The 22,260-nt window shown below is 54.0% G+C and overlaps 1 protein-coding gene across 1 annotated transcript in view; it reads right to left on the reverse strand.

Moving 5' to 3' along the window:
• Window positions 1–12,426: 12,426 nt before the first annotated feature.
• Window positions 12,427–22,260, reverse strand: part of Vwa5b1 (von Willebrand factor A domain containing 5B1) — a 36,286-nt gene continuing 26,452 nt past the window's right edge. The window contains exons 15-21 of the mRNA XM_076863278.2: window positions 21,915–22,229; window positions 19,814–19,951; window positions 17,626–17,730; window positions 15,886–15,960; window positions 15,215–15,284; window positions 14,417–14,534; window positions 12,427–12,933 (exon numbers count right to left, since the gene is read on the reverse strand). Coding sequence (XP_076719393.2) covers window positions 12,427–12,933; window positions 14,417–14,534; window positions 15,215–15,284; window positions 15,886–15,960; window positions 17,626–17,730; window positions 19,814–19,951; window positions 21,915–22,229 — 1,328 coding nt within the window. The remainder of the gene's footprint in view (window positions 12,934–14,416; window positions 14,535–15,214; window positions 15,285–15,885; window positions 15,961–17,625; window positions 17,731–19,813; window positions 19,952–21,914; window positions 22,230–22,260) is intronic.

Consider the following 22,260-nt stretch of genomic DNA (forward strand, 5'->3'; position numbering starts at 1 on the left):
CTGGAGGGGAGCAAGCCCCTGGTGGAGGTGCAGCTGGGAGGACCAGGTCAGGGGCTTGAGGAAGGGGCTGTTGGGAAGATGGAGGGTAGGTTGCCTGGAGGACTTTTCTAAGAACTGTGACTTCTGGATGAAACATCTGAGCAGGGGCGTGGCCTGATCCCATTCCTATTTTTACAGCTCCATCCTGTCCACAGAGAAACTTCAGGGTCCAGGTGGGAGTCCAAGGAGGAGGAGGGTTGCAATAACCTAGGGAGAGATGAGGGGGCTTGGCTGACTGGGAACCAGGGAGCAGCGAGGAATGGAGGGATTCTGGAAACGTGTTTAAGGTAGAGATGGCAGCATTCTCTGATGGGCAAGACAGAGGTGTGAGGGAGGTCTCTAGAATGACTCCCAGTTTTTGGCCTCAAGGGCTGGAAAGATAAAAGCTGCCTTCGGTGGAGCTGGGCAGACCGCGGGCGGGGCTGATTTCAGGGCGGGAGGACGTGGCTCAATGTGGGCGGGTAGGGCCTCCGCCAGCCCGGGGGGGGGGGGTGGGGGGTGGGGGGGGTGTTGTTCTGGGTCTGGATGGAGGGATGTCTGGGGGTCTCTACACACCATGGCCTTTAAAGCGTCGATGTGCTCATCCGGTGAGTGAGGGTAGAAGCCAAGAGGCCCAAGGAGTCCTATTTCCAGTGTGGGGACCGGGGGTAGGGGGACAGGAGGAGCCAGCGAGGGAGACTGGGAAAGGGCATTCAGAGAGGCAGGAGGATGTGGGCGCTTTGAGTCCTTGCTTCTTTCTCTCCTTTTATTCCCACCCCGCCCCTCCTTCCCGTCTCTGTGCCTTCCTCTGTCTCTCTTGGGCTCTTTCTCTGGGCTTCCCCTCCACTCCTCCTGGCAGCTGGTCGCAGGCCCCAGGGCACCGGGATCCCCGCAGCCACCGCCTGAGAGCGCCAGTCTCCTGCGGCGGGGGCGTCTCCACCGGCCCTGGCCGCGCCGCGCCTGGTGCCGGCCTAATGCGCTCTAATATTTATTTACATGCCGTTCAGACTATTATTTATCAAGGTATCGCTGCCAGCTGTGCGTGGGCTAATTGATCTTAATGTGCCACCTCCCGGTTCCCACGGTGATGCCTTCGTGGTGGCGGAGCCAGAGCTGCTCAGAGCAGGGAAACTGAGGACCGAGGGCGCGGGTTGCGGGGACCGCGGCGGGCAGAGGTCCGGGGAGTGCGCCGTCGGGGCGCGGAGGGTGCTGGGAGCGCACTGGGGACCCGAGGAGTGCGGGGCGGGGTGGCGGAGCAGAGCAGCTAGAGCAGGTGTGTGTGTTTGGTAGGGGGCAGTTTGCCAGCCCCCAAGGGGCTGTTCAGGGAACCTGGGTGTATGTCTGATGTTTTTCCGTCTTTCTTGTCTGTCTGTCTCTCTCTGCAGAGCTGGAATGGAACCCTTGGCCTCAGGCGTGCAAGGCAAGCGCTCTACGCTCTACTACTGAGGACAGCCCCAACTTGAGTGGGATCTTGCAGGGAGGTCTGGATCCCCTGCACTCGGGTCTGGCGCGTAGGTGGCAGCCTCCGCTCACCTGGTTCTCCCAGCCTCAGCAGCCACAGCTGAAGCTGGAGGGAGAGGTTTCATTGGCAGGCTTTGGGTTAAGGAGAGATACTGCTTTGCTGAGGTGGGGACTAGTGGATGGAGGGGGAAGGGGGTTGGAAAAACACTGGGAGAACCAGCAAATACAGCCAGGCAACCACAGGATATGGAGGCCGCAGAGATGCAGGAGGAAGGGAGAGGGGCCTTGCCAGGTTGGCTTGTGCCACTGCCTAGCAGAGACCATCATCCCCCCTCCATGCTGGGGACCACGCTGCCTCCCTGCATCTGCACAGTCCCCTTTCAGGCAGCAGTCTTGGTTAGAAGGCAGGGCTAATTAAATTAAAATTAATCATTTAATTTTATTACTGTACTGTGGGTACAGTGTCTGCCAACTCTAAGGCCTTGTCAGTGTTACCCCGAAAGTCCCCTCTCTAGGCTGGGAATTACAGCATAATGAAACCCAGAGAACTGTGCCCGTCCCTCACTTAGTAATGACTGATCTGAAGGCCTCTGGGCAAGGGTCTCCTGGGACCACCAAGCGTCAGCTGGGCCAAGCACAGACAACCCTGGTGAGGTAGGTGTGGTGGTTTTCTGGGTGGGAAACCAGGATATTGAGAGGTGAAAGGAGATGCCCAGCCTGGGGGCAGGGGCAGATGCTGGCTGGTGACTGGTCTGGCAGTTCCTGCATTTTCCTCTGATGGTGGTTGTAATTTTGCTGGGTCCCTTTGCCTGGAGGGACATTTTCCTGGTAGCCACAGAGCTTATTGGAACTGAATCCAGGGATCTGCCTGGTTGGGGTTATGGCCTGGGGAGGGCTGTTGGTTCTGTATGTTCCTGGGTTCGCAGAGCTCATTGCTCCGTCCTAGGACCAGATGCCCCCATGCTAGATCCTAGCTCCTGGAAACTGGTGCCTTTGGCCCAAGAGAAGATTCCTGACTCTGGGAGAGGTGACACAGCCTCAGAGGGAGTTGGGGGAAATCCTTGCCACCCATTTGTCTTTGAATGTTCTGGATTTAGGACCACAATGCTGAGCTCACAGTCTGAGAGTTGGAGGGAACCCTTGGGAGTCGAACAGTTCTCCGCCATCTTGTAACAAATGAGGCCCATGGAGGGGAAGGATCTTGCCTACGGGTAAACAATTGGAGCACCTGAAATAATTTGGGCCTTCACTGAATGATGGCAGGGAGGCATGAATGGCGTCTCTTCATCTTATTGCAGTTTGGGGGATCTGGGGGTGGGCATGTGTGTGCTTTTCTCTGTGCCGGCCTCTCTCCAGCTCACTCCTTCCCATTCCCCCAGCCCAAGTGGCTAGCTTGTGTGATGACCCTTCTGAAATGTCCTGTCTGGCCCTCACCTTTACCTGCCTGCACTCACATTTCATGGTGGCTCACCTTTAGACCCCATGAAGGCATTTTTTGGGGGAACCTGAGTGACCTTGGTCCAGGCCCCATCCTCCCTGGGCCTCAGCGTCTCCAGCTGTAAGGTGGAGGTGGGGTGGGCATTTTGAGGTTTCTAAGCACCCTTTCCAGCTCTGACATCTAGGGACTGCCCGCAGCTGGTTCGTGGGTCCTCTAGGCCAGGGCCCATCTGCTGCTCCCTCTGCTTGGGGCAGCAGTGGGAGCAGTACTGGGCCCCAGTGCGCAGCGAAAGGCAGGAAGATTTGTCACCGATTCTCCTCATGTGTCCTAAGCATCCTAGTCTCCAGCTGCCTTCCTGGGGAGGGACAGGAAGAGTTGGGCTATATTTGTCTTCTTGGGATGGGGTGGGGAGGGGGGACTTGGGCAAGGGGAGAGCTAGCCTGCAGGCCCAGCAGCTGAGCAGGGAAGAGAAGTTCTTTCTTTAACTCAGGCAAAAAATGAAAAGCTCAGTCCTTAAAGCTCCCCTTCCCTTCCCTCCTTGGCCCCATTAGCGTCTCCTGGGAGTACCCAGCACACAGTAGGTGTGGAGTGAGTCACAGACAGAGTGAATGAATGGAGAATGCCTTGAAGCAAAGGGACCTGGGTTTGAGTCCTCCCCCACCAGTTTCTAGCTGGTGACCTTGGGCAGATTGCTTGATGTCTTTGAACTTCAGGTTCCCCATCTGTCCCACCCAAATGATACTTCAAGAGTTGTGAGGAGGAAATGAGAGGAATCAATGCAAAGGCCTTAGAATCCGGTCTGACATTTAGGACTCCTCCAATGGTAACTTCTGGTTATTTTTACTAAAGATAGAATGGCTGGGGCAGCCTCTAACCGGGCACTGGGGCATACATTTCCTGAGCATTGAAGGTGTTCCAGGCACTCCATATGGCCTAGAGATGAGGGAGGCTCCGTCTCTGCTCTCTGGCCTCATAATCTGATGGAGGAGATGCACAGCCACACAGCCCTGAAATAGCACTAAATGGCCTCCCGGTAGCCATTATGGAGAGTACAAAGGGGCCACGGGAGCAGAGTCTGGACAGGACCAATCTGCTCTGGAGGGGCAGGTCAGGGGAGGCTTCCTGAAAGAGGTGGGCTGTAACTGTACTTGGAAGGTCGCAGGGAGTTTGCCCTTGGGGAATGCCCCCCATAGGGAAAGAATGCTGCAGAGACTTGAACTGCTTGTCTGGGGGACACTGAGAATCTAGTCTCTGCTCCTGTGTCACCTTGTCAGGAGGCGCTCTCTCCTAGCCCTGGATTAACAGCACCCTGTCCACCCTCACTCCCTCTCCCTAACACTGCTTCAGTTTTTCTGCCTGTCGTCTTGGCCTGGTGTTGGCCCTGAGTTCATGTTTCTCTCTCTACTAGAACATCAGCCCCACGAGGGCAGTGTAGTGGGGCCAATCCCCCCCCCCCCGCGCGCGAGCAAATATGTTGCGATTCTAGCCTCCAGGACCTCTGAATGTGACCTTATTTGGAGATGGGTTGTTTAAAGAGGTAATAAGCCAAAATAAGGCTATTGGGGTAGCCCTAACTAAATAGGACTGATGTCTTTATATAAAAGGGGAGACTTGGAGACTGGCATGAACATGGGGAAGAGGCCACATGAAGACCAGAGACCTGCTACCACAAGCCAAGGATCTGCCAGAGGCTGGGAGAGAGGCCTGGCACAGATGCCTCTCTCACAGCCCTCAGAAGGAACCTGGCAACATCTTTTTTTTTTTTTTTTTTTTTTTTTTTGAGAGAGAGAGAGAGAGAGAGAGAGAGAGAGAGAGGGAGAGAGGAATTTTTAAATATTTATTTTTCAGTTTTCAGTGGACACAACATCTTTATTTTATGTGGTGCCGAGGATCGAACCCAGCGCCCCACGCGCGCATGCCAGGGAGCGCGTTACTGCTTGAGCCACATCCCCAGCCCCTGGCAACATCTTGATCTTGAACTTCGGGCCTCTGGAACTGTGAGACAATAAATGCCTACCGTTTATAAGCCCCTGGTCCTTTGTTATGGGAACCCTAGCAGATGAATACTGGCAGAGACTTTGATTTGTTCTTTGCTGCATTCCAGAGTCTAGAACAAGGCCTGGGGTTTAGAAGTAACTCGGCTCAGAGCTCTCGAAGGAATGGATATTGGCGTGACGCGGAGGAAGAGAAAGAAGGAACCTGAAAATCTAGTTTGGGCAAAATGGTGAAAAAAATCTTACATGTCAAGCCAAGTTTGGGAGGCAGGCAGGCAGTGAGGAGTCCCTGGAGGTATTTTAGAGGATTCCCCTGGAGGTGCAGAGGCCCACTTGGAGGCAGGGAGGACAGGGCAGGGGTTAAACAGTACAAGAGAGCAGTGACGAGGACAGGGTGACAAGATGACAGTGCAAATGGAGGGAGACCTGCCAAGCAAAGGGTGGTGCGGGGAGGGGAGCTGGAGGGCTTCATTCTCTTACAGGTCTCCCCTGCACCCTTTCTCTTCCTGTCCAAACCTCACCTCTCTCTCACCTGGTATGCAAAGTCCACAGTATCTGGGGTCATATCAGATACCCTTGTGGGAAGGTGGGAAAAGGGGCTGTCCCCAAACCAATCATGCACAGTGCTCCAGAAGGGCTGCCCCCAAGGGTACAGATGGAGGAGGCAGAGCCCTATTTGGGAAAACCCCTGTCTGAGAGAGGAGGTAAGATCTCTGACTTTGGAGAACCTCCAGTCTGGTGGGGGTGGGACCTGCGTTGGAAAAAGACCTGCAAGTGCAATTAAGAGCACCCGCCCCGTGTGATGGGGAGACAGACCACATATGCATGCATTAGTAAAATATGCCACAAGAAGTTGCCACGTCATGGAGGTCTGGGAAGACTTCCTGAAAGAAGTGGGTTTTACATGAGGTTTTGGGGTGTGTGCCAAATGGCAGAGAGGAGGAGGAGCAGGGAGGAGCCAAGAGTGAAGGACCAAATGGTCACCTTCACTTTTCTAGACAGGTGAGCCAGCCTGGTTGTCTGGACACACGCCGAATATGTGACAGCCTTTCAGTGGGCTTCTTGGCCATCATGAAGCACCCGTTTTTAGCAAAGAAAAAAGACTGTTGGCTGGGGACAGGAATAGCTTCCAAAGCTTCTCCTTCTTGCGCTCCTGGTTCCCCACTTCTGCTGTGAGGGACCCTGGGTGGGGAAGGCAGAACACACCCACAGCGCCCTCTGCTGGAGAGGCAGAGCCGCACTGTGCCCTTGAGTGCCAGCCTAATCCAAGCAAATAGCTCCTGCTTTCCTGCCCTGGGGAAGCCCCAGAGTCTGAAGCCCCCAATGCAGGGTAGGCAGAGATTGGGTCAGTGCCTGGGAGGGCCCTATCTGCCATCTGGAGGATCTGGAACCCTGAGAATTGTTCAGCTTAGGATGTCTGAACTAGTCCTGCAGCCATCTGATTGGGGATTAGGTCACGGTCCTAGGTATCACCTCCCCCAGGCTAGGGAAGGACCCTTCCCAGCAGGTGTCACCCTAGATGCCCCCCCGTGTTTCAGTGTATCATGGAGGAGGTGTGCCCCTTCTTCCTCTGAGGCCCTGGATCTGGGGCAGATGAACTTTGGGTGTGGGTGTCTGGATGCTTCCGGGAGGGATTCATGACTGGGAAATTCCAGGTGGTATTCCGAGGGAATGAGAGCAACTGTGTCTCAAGGCAGAACGAGAGAGCTGGCAGAGCGGGGCTGGGGATCAACTCGGTATTTTCTCCCCTGATCAGACCAGAATAAAGATGAACTGAGCCCAGGGGAGCTCAGGTTTCCTAGGAGGGCCAACAGTGCCTGGGGGCAAACAGCTGCCACAGGAGAGAGGACCTAGGAGACCCAGAAACCCAGCCTCGGGGCTCTCTTCATTCTCCCCCTCAGAATTCCTGGAGTGAACCCAGGAGGCCTTAACTCCTGCTTTCCTTGGCATGTATTTCCCAGGGTGAGGGGTGAGGAGCCCCTTACTGCTATTCCAGACACACACACACACACACACACACACACCTGGCTTATCAGGAGGCACAATGGGGGATGAGAACAAAGAAGCACATTTTCTCCCAGAGTCAGAGGCGGTGTCTGGCTCACAAGTCAGGTAGGTGCCAGGGGCCCTTCAAGTCTCCCTGTAGCCTGGAGCACCAGTGGGGACAGTGAAAAGGCTCGTCTATCTTAGGATGAGCCCGCTGCCCTGCTGATCTCCACCAGCCCATGGCGGGGAACAGGGTTCTACTGACCCTTTAAATCTCAGCCCATTGGCATTTTTCCTCAGCCCTGTTAGGGGCTCTTAGCACATCACAGAAACGTTTCTGATCTATTGGATTCATTCACCTGGCAGCTCACTCAGGCTGCAGGGACCTGCTCACCTTGTGCGTCAGAAGCACCAAGGAATCGATCGATGCTTCTGAGTGGCTCATGGCCAGTGACTGAGTGGGGTTGGTGCGCACATGCCCCACTCCTCTGTGAGCTTTGAGGTGTGCTTCTACCTGGACTCTTAGAGCTCCTGTTTGGAGGAGGGTCCCCGCCCACCGCACAAACCAGATTAGTAGACTGTTTGCACTAAATCCTTGTCTCAAGCTCTGCTTCTGGGCAAACCACCATGACTAACTTGTCCTGGTTTGTCCAGGATTGTTCCAGCCTTAAAACTTTCCTGGCACCGCCCCCCCTCAGTCCTGGGCAAACTGGGACCATTGGTCACCGTAGGAGGAACCCAAACGAGCGAGAAATGATTCACTAAGCGAGGCAAGCAGACCCCTGAACTGTTAGTTTGGAAGCCAAGGATTATGGGCTTTGAGAACAAAAGAGAAGACACAAGTATAATTTTGCCATAAGGATGGTTTTTATGTGCTCAAGGCCTATAGGAGAACAGTAGCCACCAGGTACAAGAAGGCATTGCTTTGAGAACAGACGCACGCATAACCTCAGGGCAGGATTTTCTAAGTGTGGTGGATGCCCAGGGCCCAGGACCGATGCCCAGGGCCAATCTCAGGACCTTTGCAACATCTATAATGTAATTGGCTACTGGGCGAGAAGGTGATGCAGGTAAGGACGACGACGTGTTACAGGCACTGTGGGGTCATTGCAGGTGAGCAGGCGAAGGGGTGGGCAGCATATTAGAGGCACTTGAGGCTCTGCCAGGGACAAGCACCAGCCATGCCACGGACCTGGGCAAAGAGTGAAACCATATGACGTGTCGCCACGGTCAGCGCATTGAGGCGAGGCGCTTTGTCTTGGAAGCAGCTGTAAGCTCAAGACAGCTGGCCCCGAGCCAAGGAGACCTGAGCGGGAAGTCCCACCGTCAGGTACCCCAGGAAGGAGGTGCTGTTGAGCGACAGGCAATGGGTTGGGGCAGGGCCGGACACACAGTCAGGGTGCTCTGTAGCAGGAGGCTGGAAGCCTGGCTGGGTGCTGCTGCTGAGTCCCAGACAGGGCAGGGGGGACTGATCTCTGCAGCTCAGACTACCCCAGCTGCAGAGTGCCATAACCCTGCCCTGGTTATTTTTACTCTGGCGTGGCGGAGGGTGCTGTTCACAGCCTTTTTTTTTTTGGTTGACTTCTCTAGTCCCTGCTGTGGGGAAAAAGCCCTCTTCCAAGAGTCACAGCCACAAACACATGTCCTGTTCCCGGGTGCCAATCCCTTCCCTTTCCCTCCCCAGGGTACTAAGGATATGGAATGTCTTTGGGTCTGGGGTCACCTGGAGATGTCACAATGTGCCAGTCGAGAGAGGCAGCAGTGGGAACCCTAAATGGTGAATGCTGAGGTGTCATGCAGTTCTAACCAGGTGGGTGACGGGCAGCCAATCACCAGGAGGGGGAGGCACCCAGATGGGGGAGGCCCCTTTCTTTACTCCTTTTCCTTGGGAGACCCTGACGAAGGAGAGACGGGAAAACAGGAGGAAGCTTGGCTCCCAGATAAGGGTAGGGATCAGCAGGGTGCAAGCAGGAGTTAGAGGAAACTTCCAGAAACCTTTACTGCCTTAGGAGGGGGGGGAGTCAGGGGGGGAACCCTTTTTCATACAACTGAAGAGCAGGTGGAAACCCCCACGAGCTTGTAGTGGCTCCAGCTTCTCCATTCATCAGCCAGAGTAAGTTCCAAAGCGGGACAAGCGGGACAGTGGACACCGTCCATTTTGCTCTCACAGGGGGCACTGGCTGGGAAACAGGCGAAGGCTGGAAACCGAGCGGCCTCTGTACAGCGGCATCAGCCTTCCTAGGCCTGGGGCCAGAGTTCCCGGGACCTGGAATTGGTCTCCTCAGCTGAGGGGCCTCAGGTTCAGGGCTCTGCTTCGGGGACATGCCAGACCTGGACAAGAGGGCCTGCGGCGGGAGTTCTACTTGGTCGCCCAATGCCATGGCCATCAGGGAGTGTCTGAGACTCGGTGGGCTGGCTGTCAGCGCCAGGTGCTTGGGCAGTGCTCGTCTAAGGCTGTGCTCACACATGGGGGGACCTCGGGGCTGGGAGCATGGTCCATCTAGTAAACCCGCCTGAAACCAGGGAGGGGGACCATGCTCCATGGAGGAGTCTCTTCAAATGCTTCTTGTGCAGCGCTAAAGGGATGGTGACAGCACCTGGAATGCCCACAGTACCCTCTATGCCTGGCAAACAGCCAGCACTCCACAAAGGCTTTTGAATGTCAATGCCAAAGGACCCCGGGGGGATCTAGACCAGCTGAGTACTCTGGGAGACCTGCATGCTGGGTCACCTCATTGGAAATGGTGCACATGAACTTCACATCCAACCTAAAGAAGTGTTTCCCCAACACACTTTCCCACAGAATGGCCTCTCTTATTCACACCTCACTCATCCCTTTGCCGTGGGGTCATTACAGGTGACACATGGCCTCAGAGGAAGCAAGCAATTTGCCACAAGTCACACAGCACCCTGATCGTGGGAGTGGGACTAACCCTTAAGGGCCCCAGTTCTTGGCTCAGTCCCACTGAAGGCAGCGTGGGCGGGGGCTGAGCTGGACGCAGACATTGGGCATTCCATCCCTTGTCGTGACCTAAGAAGCAGGGGCTAGTTTAATGAACCAAACCAGATTAATCCAATAACCCAGATGACAGGGACAGTGTTTTCAGCTAGGGGACCTTTGCAGCCTCCTGAGTCTCCCTGCAGACGCACATCCCCTAACGTTCTCGTCTTTTCCTTAAAGCTGGTCTCTTGATCCTCTGCTTGACAGCGCTGCAGCAGTTTCCTGAGGCTGCGAGAAACCTCAACAACACTGTAGACCTTTCAGAAACTCCTGTCCAGATGTCCCCTGCAGCCCTTGGGTTGCTCTAAACCAAGGGGATTTGCTCCTCTGCGCATGTGGTGCTGGGCAGCGGTGGGGGGGGGGGGGCTAGGGTTGCAGAGGTCAACACTTTGCTGTGTTGCCGAAGCGCTCTGGTGGTCGCTGCAGGGGCAGGGTCTAAGGGGCTCACTGGGGAGGAGGGTGGTGTGCCCACTGCCTTGCTGGGTTTCTGGGTTATTCCTTCCAAGCATCTCATGGTATTATTCCATACTGGACAGTGGCTGGCCTGCTCCCAGCCCTGGTCATTGTCCACACCAAGGCCTGCAGACCCAACTCCGTCTCATGCAGGGGTTTCCAACCTGGTCATGTTAGAGGAGGAAAGAGGCCCAGGATGCACATACCACTACTTCAAGGCCACGTAGAGAGTATAGCCAATCCATGTTCACTAGGTGGAAGCATCTTGGAGTCAGAAAATCTGGAATGTCAGAGGAGGAGGACGATCCCCCAGCTCCAGGGAAACCACTGCCCAAACTAGAATCAAAGCTGAGACCTGAGTCCGGGTGTTCCCACTTGCAGACAGACCATTTTCACATTCATGCTAAGCCTCCAAGTGGATGCCACCCCCTCTCACCTTGCCCAGAAGCTAGGGCAGCTAAGGAAGCAGGGGAGGGGGATTGCAGAGAGATGACCCAGCTTGCCTCACTCCTCAGGGCCTCGAGCAAGACAACCTAGAGCCTTTATCAAGGGCGGAGAGGGTTCCTATTGGGGGATGCTGCAGCATGGCAGGGCGGGGCACACAGAGTGGGGCTGGCTGTAGGGGGGCACCATGTCCTGTGGGCCTGCCTGTTCCCCCTTCACACCAGGGGCACTCTGCTGAGATTCCCCCCACCAACCTCGGTTACACACTGGCCACCCCTTGACTCGTCATGAGGCTGGGACTTGTGCCAGAGCCACAAGGCTCCCCATGGGTGACTTTAAGGTCTCTCCGCAGAGGGATGTCTGTAGGACTTCACACCAGGCCCCTGGGAGCCACCCTGGGTGAGGAATTTGATGAGAGACTAATGCTTGGAAATATGTGGGTTGTAGGATGGGTGAATTCAGCCTGGGGTCATGCTAATGGGGGCTCCTTGGTGAGGTTGAGACCCACCTTCTGGGGAGTCTGTGGGAGTGGCTGTGATTGACACCAGTCATGAGGGACTTTGAGGCTGGGCAACACCAATCCATGGCTATCCCATGGTGGGCCTGGGGTGGGGGAGCCTTCAAGGTCCTATTATTTTCTCCAATAAATCATGCCTCCTAGCCCAAACTGCCATGTCCAAATGCACTACAACTAAGAACCGGTTTGCAAAGTAGGCCCCCCTCCTCCACAGTGGTTAGAGAGGGACCCACTATCCCGGGTTGTAGTGCACTTGGAGACGCCTCTCTAGCTGCTCGGCACGGGGGATGGACTTCACTTCCTCCAACTCCTGCCAGTATGTAGATTATTTCAGGTGCTGCCTTAGCTTCTTCACTGATCCCTGTCAGCACATCTGTCCTTCTTGAACTATTTCTGCACAGATTGAAGCCTCAGTCTAATATTTTGGCTCACAGACAACCTCCCTTGGTGCCGCCCAACACCTCTTCTTAGACAGGAAGTCACAAATGATCAGCAAACCAGTATTGAAATGTACAGAGGGAGCTTCACCCCAAGAAAAGGCCCTCCAGCAACTCTTTTGCAAAGTCTTGGGAGAGCTGTTTCTCCAGTTGGCTTGGAAGTGGGGTCCTAGACTGTCACCATGGAGACAAGAGCCTATCCCACAGCACAGACAGAGGAGGCCTCTCCGTGCCTAGATGCAGATGGTAGGTCTGGTTATATGTTGCTGGCTTCTCTCATCTCCCCTTTTATTTGAGGGGGGGCGCTGCTGTTTCTGCTCTGTGCCCACACGGCCTTCCTCCAGAAAAAACTCAGGTTTCATTGTTACCTCTTGCTACCCCCCAGCACTGCCTGAATGTCTGGGCAGCAAGTAGCATTGAACCATTTTTAAAGATCTAATCGAGATGCCTCCTCTCACCCTCTTATTTTATAGATGAGGAAACTGCGGCCCAGGCAGCGGGCAGGGACTGGCCTGTACTTACAAAGGTAGGTGGTGGCAAAGTTGGGGATTGAACTCAGGCCTCCTGACTGCCAGTCCAGGGCTCTTTCTAGCAAATAGTATATTGGCTACAGTTTCAAAAAGTTCCCCACTGGGCGGAAATGGCCCCCGCCCCCCTGCACCCCGTTCCTCCCCCCACTACACATAATTTGGGTTATAGCAAAGCATATTGAACTCCAGGTTCTCATCCCAGTGCCGCAGGAGTACGAACAGCTGGCGGGCTGCGGCCTTGAGTGTGCCCCGCGTGCGGCCCTCAGGTACTTCCTGCTGCTCCAGCCAGGAATTGGCCTTGGCCGCCACCAGCTCCCACTCAATGAAGTAGGAGGCCGAGCTGTGCTCCAGCCAGGCCAGCCCCACCACAGTGGCCCACAGCTTCCCCGCGTGCTCTATCAGCACCTTGGACTCCAAGCTCAGCCTGCTGTCTGCCAGAGGTTCCAGGGAGACACTGTCGCAGGACAGGTGTCGAGGCGAGGGGCTGTTGCACAGCTGGGGATTCAGAGTCTTAGATTCGGGCTGGCGGGCAGTGAGGGACATTCGGTGGCAGTTGAAGGGCGAGGTCCACTTGAGCTTCTCCATGGGGATGTTGATAGCCTCGCAGAAGGCCTGGTTGAGCAGGAAGGCCCCGCAGGCCAGCTGCAGAGACACCTGTGTGGGGAAGCCCTCAGTGGGCCTCAAACTTGTCAGCCCATGGAGCCCCCGGCCATGCAAAAGTCCCGCTCCTCCTAGCTCGCCTGCTCCTGTCCTCCCTCCTCACCCTGTGGCCCCGGGGGATATTTGGGAAACTCAGGCCAACTGAGCGTTCCCACAGGGGCCGCAGACTGATCTCTTTCTAAGGCCAATTCAATGTCTTCCTGCTAAACCTGCCTCTTGATCTGGGTGGGTGGGTCCAGCTTGGCCTCTTTGACTGTCCAGGACATCCAGGGGACTCTGGCCTCCTCCTCCCTCTCCAACCCTGCACACCGATCAGTTTCCAAAATCCCAAGAGGATTCTACCTTCTGAATGGCTCTGTCGTGCACCCTCTGCTTCCTGATGTGCCCCTCTCTCCTCTTTCCCCTTCCCTCCTCAATCCATCTGTCCTGCACCCAGGGGAATCTTCAAAAGGCATAGAGAGCACATTTTTTGAATGCTCAGTTCCATGTTTTCAATTTTCTATTAAAGTAAGTTTCAGGAGATGATTCACAAAGCCCTGTGCGACCTGCCCCTGTTGGCCCTGGGCTTTCCTCCCCCGCTCCTCTCCCTTCCCTAGCTGCCAAGCTCGCTCTCTCCTCTCCAGGCCATAGGCTGCAGCTCCTCATTCTTTGGTCTTGGCTTAGCCATGACCTTTTCTGGGAAGTCAGGCTTGATCTTGCCACTGCCCCCATCTCAGGCCTCGGTTGTTACCCCCTGTATTTCCCACCACCAAAATGCCTGGCTTCTCCTCTGGGTCCCACGGGACTCTCAGCCCTGCAGTCCCAGGAAACTAGTTTATCTAGTTGCATTTATCTAGTTCACGGTTGTCTCTCCAGGGCCTCACAGTAGCCTGGCTCACTGCTGAGTGCATAAATGCATTTTGAGGGATTCAAAATGACACTGTGCCCTTGGGGGTACAGAGACAAGGGCAGCAAGGTGTCAACTGTGCTCCTCCTTTGAACACCCTGTGATTCCCCCAAGTCCTAGAGGCCCAGATAACCCACCCCAGACCTGGGCTCCTCACCCACTGCAGCATGTGGGGCATCTGCAGAGCCATGTGCTAAACGTGGTGCGTGTCCCTGGGGTGTTAATTTTACTCACTTGTGAGTCATTTCAAGACTTATTTTTATGTACTGAAAAACAGACACACATAGATGGTAAGGAGAATGCAAAATTCCTGTGAATTTTTAGGGTGAAGATAGCAGATTGCATAGAAGAAGTTTTCATGATGCCAGCACTGGCCTCTAGCGACACCCCAGACCCCACCACCACCTGGATGGGGGGACTCATGCTCACTCCCTCTGTCCTGCTGGCTACTTGGGTGGGGCCCTCTAGTAGGCTCCAGAACTCGGGATCTGAACTCCGAGACAAGGTCTCCTTCCCTCTGGGTAGGGGAAGGATGGTGGAGACTCACAGGCGGGGCTGGAGGGGCTCTGAGGCAGGGTGAGGGGTACTCACCAGGGGCAAGTAGTCAAAACTCTGGCTCCCCAGGGTGGCCTCTGGAGTCTTGACCAGTGGCTTTCTCAGGAAGCCCTTGGCTGCTCGGCTCAGCAGCCTGGAATTGTTGAGAGTCAGCCTGTGTGGGTAAAGGCAAGTGTCCCCGGCCATCCCAGCCCCCAGGGCCCCCAGAAGCCTGTGAAAGCCAGAGGCAGAAGGATCCAACAGATGGCCTCCCTCCAGCCTCCCTCACTGGACAGCTGGGGAAATGGAGGCCTCAGCGAGTTAACGGCAGCACGACAAGAACAGGTTCGAGTTCTCCTATGACCCTCTTTTTGTTTTTTGGGGGTACCGGGGATTGAACTCGGGGGCACTCAACCACTGAGCCACATCCCCCTATTTTGTATTTTATTTCGAGACAAGGTCTGAGTTGCTTAGTGCCTCACTGTTGCTGAGGCTGGCTTTGAACCCATGATCCTCCTGCCTCAGCCTCCTGAGCCACTGGGATTACAGGCATGTGCCACACGCCCGGCCTGTGACCCTCTTTTGATGCTGTATCCATGACCAGCCCACTGACCAGGAGAATCCCAGGCCAGCCCTCCCAGGGACACGGGTACTCGGAGAGATCATGGGAATGTGAGAGACGCGGTCACAGTGGCTGAGTCGGGGGTGTTGAGGCAGCATGAGCCCTGGAAGGCAGCGACCCGTCTATCTCAGTGTCGGGCTGGACCTGCCTTTGTTCTTTGCAGCCAGGGACAACCCCAGGAAAAGAGGGTGCAGTAGAGCCCCCACCATTTCCCCGTTAGAAATTCCACTTACCTGGACCCAAAGACAGTTTCTGAGGCCTTCAAGGAGGAAAGAGCAGTGGTGGACAGGGTGTGCAGGGGACCTGGGGAGCCACAGAACGACCGACTGAGGCCCTGTAGGTGACCTGTCCAACTGCTCACTGCTCAGCTGGGGAAATAGAGGCCCAGGGAGGGGAAGGGACTTGCCTCTATCCCTGTGCCTCGAGAGATCTGAGCTAACCACTAGGCAGGTGCTTCTGAGCCAGCTGGTGAAGAGAAGCCTGGAATATATAAGAAACTGACCTCCAAACGTCCTTGAGGGGTGGACCCTGGCCTATTCTGGGAGCTGTGAAAGCTTCACATCAACGTACCAAATGGGTCAGTGGGTTGACACTCTGCCCCTGCACACTGCTGGAGCATACCTGGCAGAGTGGGGTGGTACAGTGGCCCCTCAGCTGGAACTGGGAGGCCTGACTCCAGGTCTAGCTCTGTCACCAACTTGCTGTACGACCTTGGGCTTCACCTCTTCAAGCCTCAGTTTCCCCATCTTTAAACTGGGGATAATCTTCTTCTGCTCTTACAAGGCTCTTTGAAGAATCAATAAAGTCCCCCAGCACTGTGTTGGTGCTGCGGTCCCCTTCTGATCCCAGGACCCACCACGGTCACCGCCTTAATTAGGAGAGCCAGTCCCGGCTGCTCACTCACCTTCTGAAGCAGCATGCTTATCCCGGCTGGGACACAGGATCTCGCCAAGGGACGCAGAGGGGTTTTCCTCCTTGGCTACAATGCAGGAAGCCAGTGAGCCTGGGTGCAAATCCTGACTCCCCCATGGACTAACCATGGGCCCTTGGCCCAGGCACTTTCTTTATAAGTTTGGTTGCCAATTGGAGCTAACCCAAGTCACAGTGTCATCGTGAGGATTGGAGGAGATGACACGCAGCTCATGCTAGTGCCTGGCTAAGTGCTCAGCTGCCCACCCAACAGGGACGGGGACTTAGCGGCTGGGGGCAGAGGTGGGCATCTCCTCCCAGGGCTGTGCCTCCCTGAGGAGGTGCCAGAACATGGCACGGACTTCCTGAGGGGCTCTTGAGTCCCAGTTCCTCACCTGTAGAGTGGGGGTAACAACTGCACAGACTATTTTCAAAAACACACAATTAAGGTGATTAGTCTTATAATTGCCATTGCAAGGGTTAATGAGCTGGACCATCCACTCTAAGGGAGTGTCCCGGTGACAGAAAAGCTACATGGACAAATATGTGCAGCGAAGCTTCTGTCTCCCCAAATGAGACTGTTCACACTATAAGGACCCAGGTAGAGTTTTGTGGGTGACCCTGAGAAACCAGCACAAGAGTGAACTAGAGACTAATGGCTGACTCACTGAGGGGACCAGGAGGCAAATAGGATGATGCTCAACCTCATGGCCTCTGGGCCAAACACTGGGTTCAAATCTTGGTTCCTTCACATATCAGCTGTGTGATCTCAAGTGAGTCACTTAACCTCTCTGAACCTCAGTTTCCTCATATCTTAATTGGGAAACAAACAAACCCCAAAGATCCCTCTCAATATGGTTATGAGGAGACCTGGATAGTAACAGTGTCCAGTGCATAGAAAACTCTCAATGTTAGCCATCACCTTCCTTAGGGAGAGAGGGGAGGTGGGGTAGATAAGAGTTCAGAGTTTGAAGGGGGTAAATAGAGGGACAGGGGAAAGAAAGGGATTTGTGATTTTGGTCAAAGCCTCTGGCCACCAAGAGCTGAACTGTGGAGAAGGAAGGGGTAGATGGGACATTCCCTGGAGGTTCAGCCTGGCTCTAGGGTGGAGCAGGTGCCCCTGGGGTTTGGAAGCCACAGGGGCCAAGCCCTGGGCAGAATGCTTTAATTTGGAAGAGCAGCTTTGGGTTTCCGCCACCTCATACAGTGTGGATAGTTTTCTCACGGTCTGGACGACTGAGCTGGTGGCCACAGAGGACCTCTGATGTCCTCCTCATGCATGGCGGAAGGCAGGGCCTCCTCACTGTGCATGCGAGGGTGCCAAGGAGAGGGTTAGGGCTGGCTCAGGCGGCCTGTCTGTCTGTCTATTAGGTTTCCTGGCGTCTAGAGCCTGGGGTTGGCCTCGGAGCCTGGAGGGTGGACCAGCCCCTGGGGTTAGTGCCCGTGGGAAGGGGAGACGTGCAGGGAGACCCTGTTGCTCCTGGGCACCCTGCAGCTGCCTCCCCAAAGACAGAGCCATGTCAGTGGCGCCGTGCTTGAGCCATGTGGAGGCCCTCTGCCCATCTTAGGCCTCAGACAGCCCTGGGAGGCTGGCCTGGTGCTGGCCCTGCCCAAGGAGTCCAGAGCACAGGCTGGGAGAAGCCTCTGGGGCCTCAGACGTGGGGGTGCAGGAACTTCAGGGGCCTGGGCTTCTGAACATACCCCACGTGGCTCTTACTTAGGGTCTGAAATTTGCAGTCTCCGGCGGCCGAGTCTTCTTTGAGTGTGATCTGGGACTGTCCGAAGCCAGTCGAAGCGCCTCTCCACTGTCGGGAAAGGCTGATCATCCGCAACGGGGCACCTTCACGGAGCACAAGGAGAAGGGTCAGTGGTGTACACGTGCCTGTCCTGTCTCCTTCCAAAGGCTGCAGAGACAACTCTGGCTTCCACTCAACAATGATCCCAAAGCAGGAGAGCAGAGTACAAGGCCAAACCCTAAGCTCTGGAGTGAAAAAAAGACCTGGGTTGGAACCTCAGCCCTTCCTAGCCAGATGGGATGTGGTCCACTCTGACCCTTAGATTCCCTACCTGGAGAATGGGAATAACCATCTCTGCGTGGCCAGGTGGATACCACTGCTGAGATGATGTGGGTGAAACAGCAAGGTTTCCAGGAAGTTAAAGGCTGGTTTTCTCCAGACCACACCATTCTCCTCCTCCCACGGCAGTCCATGAGCATACTAAGGGCTCTCAGAGGTTCTGCCGCAGACAATGTTCTTGGTCACTAAGTATACTTCCTGACCTGGGACTTCCCATTTTGGGGTCAAATGGATATTCGCAGGATGAGAAACTAGAGTTTGAATTTTTCAGAACACACACACACACCTGTGGGGAGGTGCTGGTCCAGGCCTAGGGAGCTCTGGGACTTGGGTTAAGATGCGGGCCAGGTCCTTGACCTTCGGGGTGCACCTCACATGTTAGCAGCCCAGTGGGAGATGGGCGGGAGGGAGAGAGGCGTCCTAGCAACATGAGGGGACATGCAGCGGCCACAGCCTGCCATCCACGGCTGCTGGCCCACGCCTGAGATGGCAGCAGTCAGCAGTGATGGAGGGTTGGGTGACTGATCATTTAGGTACCAAAGATGAGAAAAGGGGACAGGAGGAGGGAGAAAGGGCCCATTTTGTTTCAAACACTTTTTTTTTTTTTGGCAGTTCTGTGTTTAAAAAAAAAGGAACTGCAAAGAACAGGAAAATGGAATCCAGTAAAGAAGCAGCACAGAGTTCAGAAACACGAAAAGTATCTCATAAATAAATTAAAGGAATGCCCCAGAGAGAGTCTTTTCTCCTCTACTAGGTGGGCAGAGTTTAGAAAGGTAAGCAGTACTCAGTGCTGGAGAGGAGGGGTGGGAAGGAACCTGGGGGGCGAGGGGCAGTGTGGTAACATGCACAAGGATTTTAGATGGGCACACCCTTGCCACGGAAGGCCTACTTGTCAGACAGGTGCACCAAGATGTTCTTTGCAGTAGAATTTCCAGTCACCAAATGAGAAGTCAACCACAGGTCCAAATAGGCTCAAAATGTGACAAATCTTAAAAGGCAGTGAGAAGAGACTCTGGAGCCAGGGCACTGGATTCAAAGCCTGGCTTTGCTTGTCACTCTGTGTGACCTCAGGCAAGTTCCTTAACTACCTCCTGCCTCTGTGTCCCATCTATAAAATGCTAGTAACACAATTACTCTGCGGAATTATTTTTTGAGAGTTAAATGATTTAGAATATATACAAAGCACTTTGGGATGCTTTCTGATTAGCTATTATTTAAAAATATTTTTAAATTTTAGATGGATGTAATACCTTTATTTATTTAATGTGGTGCTGAGGATCAAACCCAGTGCCTCACATGTGCTAGGCAAGTGCTCTACCACTGAGCCACAACCCCACCCCCTAATTGGCTATTTGGATGATAACGGAACATCAAATCACATTCTGCTGCTGTAGAATATGCTACGACTATTAAAATGAGCACCTAGATTCCCCTTCGTGGATAGATTTTTACATACCCAGCTTTTATAAAATACAGTACATAACAAAATGTTCCCATCATTGTAACATTATCTGTCTTTTGATTTCTCTTCTTGTAGATACCCATCAAGAGAAAGTTATTTTATCTTTCTATACTTGGGAATTTTCTACAAGAACAACATAGCATTGTCCCCCTCCCTTTTTGAGGGGGACCAGAGTAAAGTAATTTTCATTTGGTGGGAAAAGTGAGTAGGATGGAGACTGATGTGTCCCCTGCCCTGTGGAGAGTGGACCATGGGTGCTGGGTGCTTCCTGCTTCTAGGCCCCGCCCTGCATCTCCCTGCAGGTCCAGGCTCCTTTGTGTCTCAACCCCTCCTCCAGTCCCTGGGGCTGGGTGGCCTCAGCAGTGCCTGGCCGCCAGCCACCTTACCGGAATTGGGATACTCCACTCCCAGGGGCAGGTACCGGCTCTTGCTCACGTCCACGGGCACGAAGGCTGTGTATTTGCTGATGACATTGCAGGCCCTGCTGGTGTGCACAGCGTTCACTTGGTAGCGGCGATGGGACCCTGCAGAGGAGGAACCAGAGTCACTGCTTGGTCTTGGGAAGTCCTGCAGCACAGAGAAGCTCTGCAAGCTAAAAAGAGGGTTCCTCCACTGTGGTCCCCATCTTTGGGATGAAATAGGCCTTTAAAATCAAGGGGTTGCCCACTTGCTCATGAAAGATGTTAAGAAAACGACCATCATTTCATTTCACAAAATAAAGGATGTTTTCATGTAAAAAGTAAACCCATTATCTAAGAACATAGCTAATTCCCTTAAATAAGTTCAGTGTTAATTCTTAAATAAACGATATTGTCTGTTTTTATATTTTAATTTTGCAGATGTCTAATGGAAACCTTGCCACAGGACTTCATAGGGGTGGGTGGGAGCCACCTACCTGACCCACTAAACTGCCAAGAAGATTGAAAATCAGAGAGGGAGGGTGAGAATGCTGGGTCACCCAGCAGATTAGTAATGGAATCTGAGATTCTGGCTGTGTGAAGAGTCAAAGGGATAAAAGGTGGAAATGTGCTGGGTAAACTGTAAGAAGTGCCCACAGAAGCAAAAACTAACAGGCATTATTCAAATATAAATAAAAAATAAACAACATCATTATGTAAATAAAACATAACCTCAGTCAAAGAAATCATACAACTCTATATCTCCTTTTGTTCTCCAAATGTGCTCCATTAAGATCCTAAAGTCACCACTTGGAAGAAAAAATGCCCCAAATTCTGGACTTAATGAACTCCCCTCAGTCCATTCCTATTGTACAGTGGCTTCATCCCTGGGTTTCTTCTTAATAACACTTAGGAAAAATGCACTCAAGTATGTATTTGTTCTTATCTTTTATTACTAAATGAGTATTATTTTATGTCATAGTAAGAATAATCATTTAAATACTTGGCATAATAAGTACCTGAAAGACATTTTATTTTATGAATGTATTTTTCTTTCTTGCCATAATGGGGATATTATAAATCATACATTTGTATTAATGACATTTCTTAAAACAAGGCAATATATGCAACTGTAAACTAAACAAATCTACAAACTATTGTAGGCACCTGGAAATTCTGTTGTAGGTTCTTTGTTGGAGTGTTTTAATCAGTAGATTAGGTTGTGAATGCATTTGAACATTGTTAGGATACTTTTAAAGATGTTTAGTTGGAAAAATGTCTTTGTTGGAGGGATAGTTTGGAAGTTGCACAACTTTTTATTTGTAAAAACTCTATTGTTGACAAAAAAAAATCACTTCTTGTGTAACTGATTAATGTCCACCTCTCTGCTAGCCTGTGTCAAGCCCTCCTGGGTGGGGAAGGGCGGGATCTCTTTTGCTCCCTTTGCTGAGTAGCTGAGTCTATGGCCTCATGATTCTCAGTAAGTGTGTGGACCAACAGGTCTAGGGCCCTGTGGGAAAGGACTGTCCCAGAGGAGAGCGCAGGCTATTCCAAAGTTTATCACGTTTTTCTGTCTCCGGAGCTCTACAGGGGACACTGCAGGGGAGAAGCACTGCCGTGATAGGTATTGGGGGCCTAGGAGATGGGAAGGAGGCTGAAGAGGATGGATCAACCCAGGAGCCCAGGGATGGTGGCAGGGAGACCTAGAGGTAGGGGGACGCTGGCTGATCCAGAAGCGGGTGGGGCCCCGGGCTACGAGTGGTGGTGAGGGGAGGCACCTGGAGGCAGCGGTGGGAGGTGGAGATGGAGCACAGGCAGAGGGAGGCGGTGGGGAGACTGAGGGGGCTCCAGCTAAGAGCAGGGCTGAAACCAGGCTAGGAGCAGAATGCGGAGGGGCAGGGCCTGAGGCGGGAGGAGGGTGGGTGGAGCCGTGGGGAGGGCGGAGAGATAAGGAAGGGGTGGGGCCTGGAGGCCCGCTGAGGGTGGATCGTGGAGGGAAGTGGGCAGGCGCTGGGCGGGGCTTCAGGAGGCGGGGCCTTGGAGTGGGCGGAGCACTGGGCGGGGCTAGGATGCAAGGGCGTGGGCTCACCTTGCTCGATCTCGCGCTCGCGCTCAGCCAGCTGCTCGAAGTCGCGGATGATGGCGCGGGCTGCCAAGTGGTGGAAGGTCTCGCTCCACAGGTCGGCATCGCGCGCGCTGCCCCGCTCCGGGCCGGGGGGCCCCAGCTCGAAGATCACTTCCCACTGCAAGCGTTGGCTTTCTTGCAGGCCTTTGACCAGAGCCTTGCCCAGCATCAGGCCTGGGGTGGTGGGCCTGCTGGAGCTGCCCAGCTCCTCAGACTCGGCCGTGGGTTCCCAGTCCGAGGATATCTCTGTCTCAAAGGCGGAGGGGTGGTGGGATGGTTCTGTGGGCCCAGGGACAAGATGGTCACTTCC

Source organism: Callospermophilus lateralis, chromosome 7 (assembly GCF_048772815.1).
Source record: "Callospermophilus lateralis isolate mCalLat2 chromosome 7, mCalLat2.hap1, whole genome shotgun sequence".
Classification (NCBI taxonomy): Eukaryota; Metazoa; Chordata; class Mammalia; order Rodentia; family Sciuridae; genus Callospermophilus; species Callospermophilus lateralis.